We start from the raw sequence: 15,365 nt of genomic DNA, 5'->3' as shown, positions 1-15,365 counted from the left end.
TCCCAGTTCTTTTCTTTTTATTTCTGTGCTGCATATTTAGTGATGGGTTTGCTTTTCTGAATCTTTGTACCCTCAGAGTGCATCAGATTTCATACTACACTGGTGGTCTCGAGTGTAAAAAAAAAACATGTTTATGAAGGAAAATGTTCCATTTGTGCTGCTCTGATTTCTCCTTTCTTTTTCGTCTCCTCCTGCTGCCATACCGCCTTTGGGAGAAAACCATCAATGGGTAATAAGGCGTAGTAGCTACATCCACTGACGTGCTATATGGTATTCCTGGATACTGCCTTTGCTACCCATGGAATCAGGGTTTCTGAAAGGCGCGGCTTGACAGAAAGGAAATAGGGCTTCTAGAAGCATGATTACTTTTTATCACTTGTGTTTATCTATACATTTTGGTGTTTTATAGTGCGCTGATGGGTATCTTGCGATATGAGTAAGTTACACTTTAGACAGTTGCTAGTTGGCTTTTTACATCTCCGTTTTCATTGTTTTAAATTATTTTTTTATGAACATTATTGGTATTTTCTGAAAAACAAAGAGACATTACATCTGATAATATTGTGACAGGTAACATAAAGAAAGCAAATAAAAAGGATAAAGAAAGTATCATTCTTAGCGGTATACCTAACAGCCTTCACATCTGCTATCTCATAATTATGTACAGTTTCAACCAGCACTTCCTGTAACAATAGCATTTTGTGGCGGTAAGTTCCCAACCCGATCTATCATCATCCCAATACAAAGTCACTTCAGTGTTCACAATGTCAATGTCTGCAAATTAGTAATTATTGGTAATCTAACACACTACACCCGTCTATGCATCCAGTAACTTAGTGAGGCCACTTCCCTAACCCTTCCACTTCATTGCTTACAGTAGCATTAATGCCTGGGTTCATATTCTCTTTCGTCATTTGGTTTGTCTTATATAACGCCCAGAAATTCTTTGGACGACTGCGCGGGGGAGCAGTTTACGGTAGTTCTCAGTTTGCGTGCTGCAGTAAATCATGTCCTAGACCATTCCTTGATGGTCGGGCCTCCCACCCAACACATCGCCACCCTGCGCCTAGCAATCAGCATACCCATGTCTACTAGTCTGTGAACTGCCTTTGACAATCGCCTGGAGTAACCCAGTAATGAAAGCAGGGGATCAGGGGTACGTAGCATTTCAATGATTTTGCCCAGCTCTTTGAACACAAGCGCCCAGTAGCTAGCAACTCCAGGACAATTCAAAGCTAAGTCTAAAAGTCTGCCAATTGTACTGCGCAGTGGTCACACATCTCCGTTTTCAATTGCAAAGATAGAAGATATCTTGGGCAAAAGCTTTGTTAAAGAGCTTGGTTTAGTATGTATGTGGCATTTATATAGTGCAAACCTAGCCAGAAAGGAAGCAAAACACTCTACAGAGTCATAGGCAGACATACAGGCAATGAGATTGTTACCGCATTGTGATGTTGCGTTCTTTCAAGAGGTGTGTCCTACTCTTTTCTAAATTCGAGCAGCATCGGGTGGTACGTATGGATACGGAGATGTTGTCCCGGATCTTGGGTGTGTAGATGGAAAAGGCCTGCTGACTTGAGTTTTTCTTTTTTAACACTTCATAGTCTTCAGTCTAATGGTGGCCTAGCAGCTGGTGTACCAAGAGCCACCCGAGATGATGAGCACGTCCGTATGTCGGTGAGGTGCTGGTTATGTTGACTTTGTAAATGAGGCAGCTTGTTCTGAAAATGGTGGAGCCTGGCAAAGGATGCTAAGGAAATTCCTTCCGGATGTTGATAATATTATCATGTTTCTTCTGGCTCTGAAGAGACATGCTTTGGTGTGCAGGATGCCCGGTTGAAGTGCCAGTGTGGACTCTGGTAGGCCACAGAGAAGGACATTGACACTATTCAGATGTGAGAATACAGTGACTTGTAACTAACCAATACGGACTCGGCTGTTCCTAAAGAAGAGGAAGGTGTGGTCACATGAAGGGTGGAGGTAGTGCTCAGTGGAGGGCTACCCTGGGTATCCAATTTGTTGGAATTAATGGCCTCACACACCCTTGCGAGTGTCATGCTTCATCATTGGCGTTTGCTCCTCGTAGGGCAGGCGGTGCAATGCCCTACGGGCTCACCTCAAGGAGGGGCTCTTTATCGGAGATCTTTTTCCAACTGCCTATGGGTGAAGTGCAAGTGAGGGGCCAGGAAGAGAATGGATAGTGTAGGTAAGTGGATTTAAAATATAGCACAAGGTACCGGAGATCAATTTATTCTGGTGGTCCCCTGCTACACATAAAAACAGTGGGTAGCCTTTGATCGCCGGAATTTAGGATTCCATATCACGATCTAGGACTACAATTCATATCGTGAGGTCAACATGTTTCTCGCCTATGCACTATGGCTGCGATTCTTCAGGATTTAGTTAATTACATCTATCTCTTGGGGACGTGACCTAGTAAAGTGTCAGTCAATATTATAGTTTACTACCTGTTGTACTACCTGAGTGGGACTGCTCTTGCCTAAGGGTCAAGGAGTACAGGTGTCAACAGTACCCGGTAGGTGTGACATCAAGGGGGGGAACCATCGAGGTTTAGGTTCTCGTGGCCTTGGTCATAGCCCATTGTGCCTACCCATCGCTACCGGGATCCGGATACAGTGACTTGAACAGCAGTTCTAAAGTTGCTTATGGAAGAAATTAGTTCACTTTCTTTAGACAAGAGAGCTGTTACGAGACCATCTTTGTTTTTTTGGCATCCAATTGTGAGGTTGGTGTCCATGGTGAATCCAAGTGACTTGGATTTCGGTGAAAGCTGATGTTCGAAGCCATTGAGGTACATGATATTGGATCAGATTTGTCCTATATGCTGTTGATTGTTCTTGGCAAATAATAAGAATTCTGTCTTTGTTGAGTTGAACTTCTGGTAGGCACTGGACATTGAGGTCTGGATGAGGTGTAGGCACCATTTGTGGTGTTGGATGTCTGGAGCTGAGGAGACTTTCAGGGTGAGTTGTATATTGTTGGCATATTGCTGAATCTTGGTTCTGTTATCTGTGAGTAGAGCCCCAAGGTAGCTCCATGTAAAGGTTGAATATGAGGGGAGACAGTAAGAAACCTTGGAGGACTTTGCAGCAGTTAGGGATCATTTGGGTCCTGGAGGCACCATGTGAACTAATCGTGTTGATGGGAAAGGTGGGATTCACTAGCAACTGTCCTTGACTGATCCTCCTCCTATTCGAGACTCCAGAGTGTGGCTGAGGGTTGAATGGTTGAGTTTTTTGTAGCCAGCCATATCAGGAGGCAGCACCTATCTTCATACGTTCATCTGTGATCAGGATGGCGTTGTCTATGATGTTTGAGGAAGTGGTCTCTCTGCTGCTGCATGACCTGAAGCCTGGATGATAGACCTAAAGGTGATTGTCAGCACTGATGTTATTTTAGAGTTAAGCACAAACTAGTTTTTCAGTTATCTTGCCAATGAAGGATAGGTGAGTGATGGGCTTGTAGTTGGCGAAGTCTTCAGGGTCTAATGTAGGTTTCTTTAGGGGTGTCAGAAAGTTGCCTATTGTTACAGATGATCGGAAGATGGCTTGAGTGAGGAGTTTCATGAAGTTAGAGGTAGTTAGATTCAGCTCTGGGTTTGGGGTGAAGGGTATTCCAAAGATTTGCACTCAACACTCCCAAGGATCACTCTCCCTGTTTTTGCTGGTTAAAGGGGTGGCAAAGATTCTGTTGTTAGGTTGCCAGCCAAATGTTGCTTGTGGGGAAATAATGAGAGGACACTGCTGTGAGCATGCCAGGCCTTTTGTTCCAGTAAACTTTGTGGCGGATGCCAAGTGACTTGAGTGTAATGCTTGTAGGGCCTGGAACCTAGTGGAGTGCTTTAAGAGCCGGTCTGGACTTACCAAGATTTAGGCACATCTTGGTGGCTTGAGTTTGTCATCTCTGAAGTCTGTCAGTCAAATACTTGAGGTAACTTGTTGAAATCGCATTGCAATAGCCAATCCCCTCACAATGAGTCATCTTATCAGTTTGATATTCGTTTCCACTTGTTAGTTCCCTTGTTATTCAGCAGCAAATATGAGGCTCTTGGACAGTACATGTGGCTAACCCTGTGAGGTCAAAGGGTGCATTGTTTCCCTTAGCACTTTTGTGAATCAACATCAGTGGAACAAAGTGCTGTTCTGCGCCTCAGAAATACACTACTAAACATAGCCGTCCAGTGGAGTAAAACCCAGGTAAACCCCACCTGATTTTCTCCATCTAAGAAATAGTAATTATTTATTTCTGAAGTGAATTTTATTGAAATTATTCTAATTTGATTGGATTTGTCAGCGCTCGGGGTGAATTGAAATAAGGTTTCACTATATCAGACGGCAAATATGAACTGACAATACAGATGCAAGCTGATAAACCCTCTTCTCAGTCTAGGCCAGGGCTCTGGTTAATCTATTGATTCGGCCAATATATTTTTGATGCTCATACTAGGTACAAATGGCAATAACCTGTTTACAGTAAACCTACTTTGCTGTGGGGTTCCCCCAATGATTTCCCCCTTCCCTCTACTATTAACAGATACTGTGTGGAGATAGCATTTCATAATAAAGTTTGTTTTGACCCAGAAAACTCTCAAGTGTATCCAGTGCTGTCTTCTCATAGTTGCAGGCTTAAAGATGCAGACCATTGTCTGAACGTTTACAGGGAAGACTAGTGTTGGTGGTTTGCCATAGAAAACCTATTGATTGAGGATTTTTTAAACCCCGAAAGAGATCTACAAAAATAGAGCATCACTATCTTTCCATGCAGACACATATGCACGAGAGTTGACACGAAGCAAAGGGAATTAACTGGATGGCTTTCATCTGGAGCACAGGCATCATCTGGAAATTAACACTCACTGGTGTTCCCCTGTATTTGTTCACATTCAGCCTGGAACACTTCCCATCTTGGTGTGCATCTCATCCTGGGTTCTACTGTAACGTCAGGACTTGAAAGATAACAGAGCGTGATAAAGGACTTTTGGGAAGGGCCAGTCTGATACTGGCAAATATCAATATGTTTATCTATGAGTTTATATTTGTTAACTAGTTAAAAACTCATTGGTATCCAAAAGCTAGGGACTGCCAACATGCTGTCATTAAAATACTAGTGAAGCACTATTGAGCTACTGTAAATACGTTTTCTGTGTTTTTTTCTTGACAGTCTGCAGGTTGTCTTATTCACCAACATGTTGTGAAAGTTAGTGTTACTTCAGAGATGACAATAATATGTCTTCAGAGGGGAATTTGTTTACTTTTAGATAGTGATAGAGTCCACTTCTCAGAGAATTATATAGTGTTGTTAATGTTCCATTAGTTTGTTTCCCATGAATTGCCACATGACTAAGTATGAAAGTTTGAATTCCACTTGGGCCCTGTAACAAAAGGCCAGTGATGTTGGAGCCAAGAATAGAGCTAGTATTGTACTGTATTGTAATTGCATTTATATAGCGCTTACTACCCCGGACGAGGTGCCAAAGCGCTTTTTCGGCGAGTAGCACGCTACTCCGGATCCCACAAAGGATTAGTGTTGAATTAGTGTAGTGAAATATGAACGTAATTTTAATGGTGGATAGGTTAGACAGTTATTTGGATTGAGAAGGATAGCCAAGGGATAGAAGAGGGAAAAAGGTTTGCATTTATATAGTGCTTGTTAACCCTGGTGTTGAAGCGCTATTTTCGGCGAGTAGCACGCTACTCTGGGACCCATTAAGGATTAGTGGGGAATTAATATAGCGAAATATGAAAGTAATTTGAGTGGTGGATATTAGTCAGTTATTTGGATTGAGAAGGATAGCGGAGGGATAGAAGAGGGAAATAGGATTTGCATTTATATAGCGCTTGTTACACCTGATGGGGTGTTGAAGCGCTATTTCCGGCGAGCAGCACGCTACTCCGGGACCCATAAAGGATTAGTGGTGAATTAGTATAGTGAAATATGAAAGTAATTTGAGTGGTGGATATTAGTCCGTTATGTGGATTGGGAAGGATATCGGAGGGATAGAAGAGGGTAAAAAGGATTGCATTTATATAGAGCTTGTTACCCCTAATGGGGTGTTGAAAAAAGCACTTTCTTGGCAAGTAGCACGCTACTCCGGAGCCCATAAGGATTAGTGGTGAATTATTATAGTGAAATATGAAAGTAATTTGAGTGGTAGATAGTTATCAGTTATTTGGATTCAGAAGGATAGCGGAGGGATAGAAGAGGGAAAATGGTTTGCATTTATATAGTATGATGACAATCATTTGGTTCCCACAAAAGCAAGGAAAAGCTTGTGGTGGATTTTCTAAGGTTAGCGATGTTTTAAACTTCTTGGTGGCTCTGATGGAATATGAGTATTAGTCTGTCCTGTTGCTCAATCTGACTCAAATATTAGTGGTGAGGTATACTGTGGATAGGGAGGGCTTCATCAAGACACAAAGTAAAAGTGGATTATGCAGACAGGATTATTTACCGAAACCACAAATTACAGAATCTAATCAGAAAAGCATTTTCTTTTAACTTCTACCTGAATGTTGAGTTGTTTGCCATTAATTAAAACTTTCTACCAAGGATTACGTTTTCTAAAGCACTTTCTAAGTCTTAGAAGAAGTACCTCAGTTTCCAAACGATGGTTGTGGTGATCCTGCCAAAGTGACAGAATTAGAGATGGCCATCATTTGTATAAACCGAAACCAAAGTCTGAATAAAGCAAGAGGTTGTCAAGAGACTGCAGAGATCTGTAGAAATGGAGAGGTGATGCTGCTGGACACAGGGGATTGCCACTGGGTAGTGTGGTCTGCGGCATGCTAGTAACATATCAGGGCCATTGGAAGTATGTGAATCTGCTGCTGCGGTGTTAGATTCATAATTATGGATTTACCACAGTTGGCAAATCTACCGTATGCTGCATAATTTACAGATTTCAATAAAAACTTTGTTCCTCAATCCGGCACTATTATTGTGCAAATGACAAGAGACAAATAATCCAGTCACTGGATGTGTCACATTATGCTGCATAATTTATCTTTTTTGTGCTTTATAATTTAGTCATTTACCACTACTGCATAATGGAGCGTTGTTTGTTCCTCTGTTGGCGGATAATTCCAGTAGCCATGTATTTCATTTTTCCATAATACATTATGGTCTGCTTCACAACAAAAGTAAACCAATGATTTGGGGCTGAGTAAGATCCCTTATCACCAGTGCGTGGCTAGTTACACATAGCAGAAAGGTCTAGATGATATGAAGGGAGGTTTTTCTATTGTTTACCCTGTGCTGTAGTTTTTCTTTAATGTTGATGTTGGTCCTCATAAATTCCTACAAACTTGTATCATAGTGTTCAAGGCATTGTTTTTATCTGTAAACATAGCAACATTTTGGATCTACCAAAAACCTTTCCGAATCCTAAATTTGGTTGAGGTTCTTCTAAAAATACATACTTCCTGCATGTCCCTTCTTGGGAGAGAGCTGAATGTTACATTTCATCTTCATTGACTCATAGATGTATTGAAAAGGGTCTTCGTGCAAATCCAAGTGTTCCCCTTGACTTTGGCTGGCTGATGCATAGTTGATAGATATCTTTATTCCAAGGTACAGATAATGAATATTAGGATAATGTGGGTCTGATGAATTTCGAAGACACTAACCCATCATCTTTTGTGTAATTTAGTACAGTGCAGAGACCATGGATTTGATATACATTATTGAAATGTTATCCTCTCTCACTCAATGGTATGCTCAATCCTCACAGACAAACATTTCGTAGGTTAACGCTATGGAATGGCCGCGGTTTGAATGCAGATGTAACTTATTGTAATTGTGGGAGGTGGTCACTGCTTGTCACTTGCTGCAAGGTATGTAATGCACTAGGCTAGTTACTACAAAGATTTTACACACTGCATTGCACCTTTTAAGTTTCACAATCCAACCTTTGAAACTGCTGCCAGTTTCAAGGAGGTCTTCATAACCTGTCAACTGCTCTGCAAGACAGCTTTGTCCACTTGTAATAAACGTGCATGCAGTTCACACTGAAACAGTAAGTGCATACAAATCTTCTTTTTAAACAAATGAGAAATATTGTTTAAAAGAAACCGCCTACCGCTTCAAAATGCAGCATGCTGGGCATAATGGCTGGTGTCCAGCGGAAGCTTGCCATTTTCACTGCTTATTGATGATTATTGCTTTCACAATTAATATCACCTGCATGACTTTTGCAAAGCAAATCAGTTGTCTATGTATGTTGGTGTTTCATTTCCTCCTATTTGCAGTTTTTCTCTTTGTTTTTGTTTTAGGTTCGGGATATTACGCGGTAGAAGACGATGAAGATAGATACTCACACCATAGATATGCCAGTAAAGGTGACCGCTTTGCTTTACATACTAACATTCTACCCTTTTAGGCCACTGTTTCATAAATCATGAACAAAACACTAATGCACATTTAAAAAGCTGAAAAGTTATTAATACCCTATGTTTCAGACAGTTGAGAATGCTGATGTGAACTTGATGTGCATTCTTAACCTTTTGCAATGGGTCAGTTTTCTGCAGGACCAATTCACAATGTTTTTTGAGCATCAAAGTTGAACTTGAATGCACAAAAAGTGGCATTTGAGAAGGTGAATGCCTGATCCTGATTCACAGAATTGGGATCTGCAGACGTTCACGGTCACAGATGAAACTTAAGACCTTGACATGGGAGATGTTCTTCTATTGTAGACGTAGGGGCATTAACATGAAAAAATGGTGCATAGGATATTGTCACAAAGGGCCTGCAGCATGCTAAGAACGCTCATTAAGGTAAGACTTTGCTGGTAAACGCAGTCGTTTTGCAGAGCTAGTCTTTAGAAGCGATTGAAAATTCACTTGAATTTTTAGGGTGTTTTTAAAATTATCAAGTTTTCCATGTCATCTTGCCAAAATATTGTATCCAGAACTACCACTATGTCATGAAAGTAAGTATGTATCAATAAGTATAGATTTACTATTCTCAACTCCACGTCTATCTACCTTGAAGATATTGACATTGGTCATTGCCCGGTGCTTATTCACTGAGCTCAATCCAAGAAGAGAAAGTCCACTCTTGAAAGTAAAAAGAAGCAAGTCATATGTTTTATCGTGTTTTTTTTCTATACATTGGACCTTTATGGAGGGCAAGAGAGCTCGCAACAAAGGGCATAGGCTCTGGTATACTGTTCATGATCATTGACAGGGATTTAGAGTAACATAGGTTCTTATGAAGGTGGATCAGATGGCTTTGCTAGGTCTGGTGGCTTAGTGGGCTAATGCATCCACTGTAGGCACCTGTGTTTGACCTCATGGGCAAAGGTTCCACTCCCGGCAGGTCCAATCATCCTTTCGTCCTTCTGAGGTTGATAACATGAGTATCATTGAGTTGGGTAACAATAAACATCTGTTATTCAGTGCTAAGATGCCCTGAGTGAACGGGCACTTTACAAATACACATGTTGTTGTGTGGAGTGGTTGAGCCCAATTTATTAATTTATTTATTTTCAGAATTTCATATAGCGCTGGCTAGACCCGGAGGTATCAGAACGCTTTACATGAGGATTAGCGAGATATAAAATGACATCAGTTACAGAAGCCTAGTTTCACATAGGAAAAAAAACAGTGTTACACTGTAACAAGAGTTACTATAGCATAGAATACCATATACACACATTATATACACAAGAACTGATTTTCGCTGAAACCGGGTCTCTATCCTATGCCTAAGAGTTCAATTTCTACGCCCATCACCCTTGCCAGATCATACTATGTGTAGTTTCTGATACAAGTTGGTCAACTTTATGCTTCTTTGGATTGAAATTCTTTTTGAGATGCAAATGTATTTTTGCTTATTTCTGTCAATGGACATCCTCTTCTATCTGGTATTCATTTTCCCAAATCTGTCACAGAATGAAACAAAAATCCTCTCTATCATCCTGAAATGAACATATTCACTCAAGACAAACTGATTGTGCCACTCACATGAGTAGCCCTGTAAAGGTAACTCAGACCTGCCACAGCAGTGTCTGTACACAGTTTTAAAACTGCCATGTCAAGCTGGAAAATGCACCCACTTGCCAGGCCCACCCTTCCTTTTTCTTTCATGTAAGGCACCCTTCAAGTATGCCCAAGGTACCCCCATAGGCAGAGTGCAGTGTATGTGACAGGTAGAACATGCACTGGTGTGTGTGTGACATGTCCTGAAATTGAAATACTGGCAATTTTGTTTTTTACTATTGGAAGGTTATCTGCCTCATAGGCTAACATGGGAGATACCTTGTAACATTTTACAAGTATAACTTCCCATGGGACAAGATTGAGGAATATAGTTTAGGCTCTCTGACCTCAGAAGTTCATAACACTCTTTTTAGTAAAGATGGTTTTTAAATTGTGTGTTTGAAAATGGCACTTTCAGAAAGTAGGCATTTTCTTGGTTAACCATTTTGTGTGCCTCTGCCTGTTTGTGAATTGAGTGTCTGGTTTTGGAGTGAAAGGGACTGGGATGTGCATTCACTGTAGACAGCCATGGGGGCGGTGGGGGATTGAGGTGTGCTTGGACCTTCCTGGATGACTCAGAGCTGCACTAAATAGACCATGGCTGTGTTTAGAGTAGTGGGAGGAGTTTTCCTTGCACCTGAATAGGGCCTGTTCCCCTCGCACAATGCTGTCTCCCCCATGGCCTCTCCGATGTTGTGCTTCATCATCGCGGAGCTGACACCTGACATGGGTGACCTCCAGAAACCCTCGACCCCGCATCATCGTAAGAAACTGATGCCTCACCTCCCAAGCCTCACAGTGAGGAACCAACAGCTCATCTCTCCTGTGGTCGTAAGGAATTGATGCCTCACCTCCACTGTGGTTGTAAGGAACTGATGCCGCCCGGCACCAACGACGCATCACCTCCCCGACCCCGTTCACCGTCTTTGTTTTCCTCGCTTGCCAAGGTTCTGTCCTTGGCTTCTGTATGCCTCTGTGTCCGGCCTGAGCATGGTGTGGTCGGCGCCGTACTTTGGGATTTCCATCTCAACGTCATAATAGCCCCAGCTGGAGCTGTTTGTTGCTACAAGCTTTATTTTTGTGAATAACCTATTTTGATGATATCTTGACATATGCACTGTGGATTTTTGTCATTTTGGTCTTGTTTTGTTTAGATAAAGTGTACCTATTTTTCTAAACTGGTGTGGTTTCCATTTGTAGTGTTTTCAGTCTGTTACTGTATGTGTGCACAAATGCCTTGGAGATAAGCCTGACTGCTCATGGCAAGCTACCAAGGGGGTGAGCAGGCGGTTGTCTAAGGGCGTAACTCCCTTACCCTGGCTAGAAGCAAGGGTTCCTACTTGGACAAAGGTGCAAACCATTGCCAACTAGAGATCTCCATTTCTAACTCTATTCATTTGTCTTTTTTATTTTTTAGTCATCATTGTGTGCTGAAACTATTTATTCTAGTTATGGTAATACAAAGCCAATAGAACCTTTTCTTTGTTCTGATAAGAATTTCTTGTGATAAGCATTAAAATGAGACATGTTTTCTATATCTCTTTTATGTACACCTACCTGCTTGCAGGCACTAAAAAAACACATTTTCATCTTCCTTGCATGAGAGACAGGGTTTCTTTTATTCTGGCATGAGCTTGCAGTATAATATGTTAGAAAACTAACTTTCACACTTTCTGGCTTTGCCAATGCATGTTTACCCTTTTTCTGCAATCCAATCAGTCAAACCTTCCCACCGCCCTGCCTGCCTGTCTTTCCTGTTTGCCTTGAGTGAAGATTACCAAAAGTCTGTCCTTACGTGCAGGTCCTTAATATCTCCATCAACCCACCCAGGAGATGTGACCTATCTCCCCTGCATTCACTAGCCTCTGACTACTTCAGCTTACCTTGTAGCAGCCAGTAACCTTTACTGACACTACACTGACAGGGTAACGCCCACCAAGACTAGAATACGTGATAAAGCCATGCTAGCTATCTCAGTTTCACTGCAATGTACCAATTCCAGCAGCTGCTAAAGTTTAAGTTGAGCAACGCTGCCAAATTCTGTTGTGCTTTGGCTCTATAATACCAGTGTAAGTGAAACTTGATTACTAAAACCACTGTTGAGTGCTCTTTATAGCAGTGACAACTTCTTTCTTCCCATGTACTATTCTAACATATTCGTCCTGCTCCCCTCCACCTGACCTAACCAGGCATGCCTTTTAAAGTTCTGGTTAATGAATTAAATCCATTAAGCTGATCCTATCACTGTACAGCACCTACTGACTCTGTGGTTGAGAAAGTCTAACATTCTTCACAGACCCATAGCAGGTTTGGTGGTTGGGAAGTTGTGCCTTCCATGGGGCTGCACCTCCTTTGCTGTTGTCCAGATACCAAAGACTCCTAATATTTAGGTGTATTTTGGGAGGCTGAATCTTTGACTGGGTTGCATTCCATTCTGCTTGGGAGAACCACATAAACTCATAGTTAGCTTGTGTTTTTTGGGAACCTGGGTCTTCTGGTATGTCACACTTTAGCCACCTCATTCTGGGCCCAAGAGACTCATAATAAAAAGGTAATGTGGGGTAATGTCCTCATCTGCCAGAATAATATGCTCATACTTTGTCAGGCGAGTACTTGTCAGATGCTATGTTCGAGTCAGCTAAATCTCAACTGAATGAGGGAATAGCGCAATAAGTGTCTAATCCATCACAATCCCTTCACTCTGTTGAATAGCAAGACAGGTTGTGGCAATGCGCCTCAGGTAGCCTAGAAGTGAGGCAGCTACTGGAACTAATGTAGAAGAAAAATAGGCTACTGGTCATTTTGCTCCTCCATGTTACTAAGTACTGAAAATGAGCACCCTTCTCTTTCATAATAGAATAAATACAAATATTTTTCATAGTCAGTATTCCAAGAGCAGGAGCAGTGCAGAGGCTATGTCAGAGCTTGAGGAAGGCATTCATGCATTTGTTGTTCCATGGTACCCATCACTCACATAACAGTGAGTAAACTTCTGTAAAGGCTTTGCAATCAGGGAAAGGTTTGGGATCCGTTGACAATAGTAGACATTCATTCCCAAAAACATTTCCAATTCTTATGAGTCATTGTTGAATTAATATTTAGAATCACAGATATGCGTTCTGTAGACACTTTTCTTACTCCTTTTTTCAAATTTGTGACCCCAGTGAATAACCACTTTCTGGCAATATTGCATTTTTTTCAGGACACTTTATGACCATTTTCTGATAGATGTTTCAGCAGGTCAATTGTGTCCAGCTTACAAGCTTCTTTTGGTTTTGCTGCAACAATCAGATCATCTATAAATTGCACCAGCACTGAACTGCAGGGCAGTTGTAAAGTCTCTAAATCTTTCTGCAGAAGTTGAGAGAATATTGATGGACTGTCTGTATAACACTGGGGGAGGGAGGACAAGGAGCTGGCTCTAGGTCCAGTGACTCGTACTCCTGAAAAGTAGACTTGTTGTACAGGTGAGTCACAGTTCCTACGAATACTATGATAGAAAGAGAGGGAAGAAGGTCGTTCTCTTAATATAATGCCAAAGTACAGAATGTCCTTGTCTTGGTGCCCTCAAACACCCCAAAGGATGTCATTCTTCATCATTGGGCAGTGCTCCTCGTTGGTCCGGCGAAGCAATACCCTGTGGGTCCCCCAAAGGGTCACTTTTTTAGAGATCTTTTGAGTGATAAAGCTGTAAAGGTGTGTGCGGGTCTGAGTCGGAGAGGTGTCCTGTGCAGTGTTAAAAGATGGCTGGAGGGGGGGAGTAGTAGGTTTAATCAATAAAAAAACCAAAAGGTTGTGCTACTTGAGGGTGATAATGGCCCCCAGTAGCTAGACAAGTGTCACGTCCATTATGGACATGTGAAAGGTCGACATGTTTCACGCAGTATAGTGGTCTCAGGGGGAGATCCTGTGCGCTTCTTCAGGACCAAGGTAGAAAGTGAGGTGAGTGCTTGTGCAGTGTTGCGGCCTGTTAAATAGTCATAGTGCCACTCTTACGGATAGTATATTGATGTAATCTATTAAAAAAATGGTGCAATTTGCCATGAGGTTCGGGTGAAGTTTCTCCTTTTGTGGTAGCTACCATGAATAAAGCAGGTATATTAACCTACTCGACCTCTCGCTGCCTCGGACTGTCTGTGTAGCCCAGTGGGACTTAGCTCCAGACCATTTTTCCATTTAAAAATGCGAACACAAACAGATACTGGCTATCCTCATGAAGAGGAACAGAGGAAAATCCTTGATGCAAATCTATGATATTAAACCACTCAGCACTTGCAGGGATTTGGAACAAAATGACAACTGGATTCAGTACCATGGGACAACATGGGACTACAGTAATATTAATGTTGCTCAGGTCTTGTACCATGCGCCATGTACCATTAGTTTTTTTTAACCTATAATCTGGGAGCTGCAAGGTCTTTGTAACACTTCTTTTAAAATGCCTTGCTCAATCATCTTCTCAACGACCAGTGCCAGTCCCTGTTCTGCTTCACGAGGAGGATTGTACTGAGGAGTAGCAGGATGAACCCCATTTACCTTTTCAATGATCTGAGCTGGTTCTTCACTTTTTAATAATGTAATCTCTTTACCTGTGAAAACTAAAACTTTCGCTTTCATTGTGTTTCTTAAATTAGGGGGCAAGTCCTCTTTTGTGAAAACAGGGAACAAATTCACTCTTGACTCTTGTGATTTTAGGTTGAAATCAGAATTGTCATCTTTTGTCTGTAGTGCCACACCATAAAGTGTGCAATCTAGAAAAGAATTTCACAGCAGATCACAACCCAACAAATTAATCAGTCTCATGTCACTTAGTATGATCTGATGATCATTTTCGGTTGACCCAATTTTGATTGGTATGTTTGCAGACACTGTATTAGTAATCTGCTTATTGGATATACCTACAACTTGAACTTCTTTTCCCAAGAGGTATAGGTTGGGAACCACCATCGACCTAACCACGGATCAGGTAGCACCTGTAGCAATCAGAAATCACACTGGGTGGGCCATTCACCTCACCATCTACAAATGGGCCACTCTGGTCTACCTCTAGGACTGGACCACACAATCCTCCTCAGACACCATCATGTCTCTGACTCTGTCCAGTAGGCACCACTCCCAGTGTTGCAGCAATTTGTGGAAACTTGTTCCTATTTACTAAAGGGTTTTGTAGAAAACAAGGTTTCTGTTGAAAATGCAGCATTTTATTCTGTATATTTTGCTTCATCGTTGAGGCTGAATGTAAGTTTCCATTGAATTGCCTTTTATTCTACATGTTTACACAGAGGCCGGTTGGGCTGGGGCTACTGACTGAGCCATTCTGTTCTGTGCCATATGATTTATGTTCACATTTAGGGACCCATTTGT

The 15,365-nt window shown here is 41.7% G+C and overlaps 1 protein-coding gene across 2 annotated transcripts in view; it reads left to right on the top strand.

Annotated features, from left to right (window-relative positions):
• SRPX (sushi repeat containing protein X-linked) overlaps positions 1-15,365 on the top strand; it is a 464,109-nt gene that overhangs the window by 215,520 nt on the left and 233,224 nt on the right. Inside the window, exon 2 of one of the 2 annotated variants that reach the window (XM_078658262.1) lies at positions 8,292-8,357. The exons of the other annotated variant lie outside the window; for it this stretch is intronic. Coding sequence (XP_078514388.1) covers positions 8,292-8,357 — 66 coding nt within the window. The remainder of the gene's footprint in view (positions 1-8,291; positions 8,358-15,365) is intronic. 2 annotated transcript variants of the gene reach the window in all.

Source organism: Lissotriton helveticus, chromosome 8 (genome assembly GCF_964261635.1).
Source record: "Lissotriton helveticus chromosome 8, aLisHel1.1, whole genome shotgun sequence".
Taxonomy (NCBI): domain Eukaryota; kingdom Metazoa; phylum Chordata; class Amphibia; order Caudata; family Salamandridae; genus Lissotriton; species Lissotriton helveticus.
Note: the sequence above shows the minus strand (reverse complement) of the source record. Positions and strands in the feature narration are given on the sequence as shown.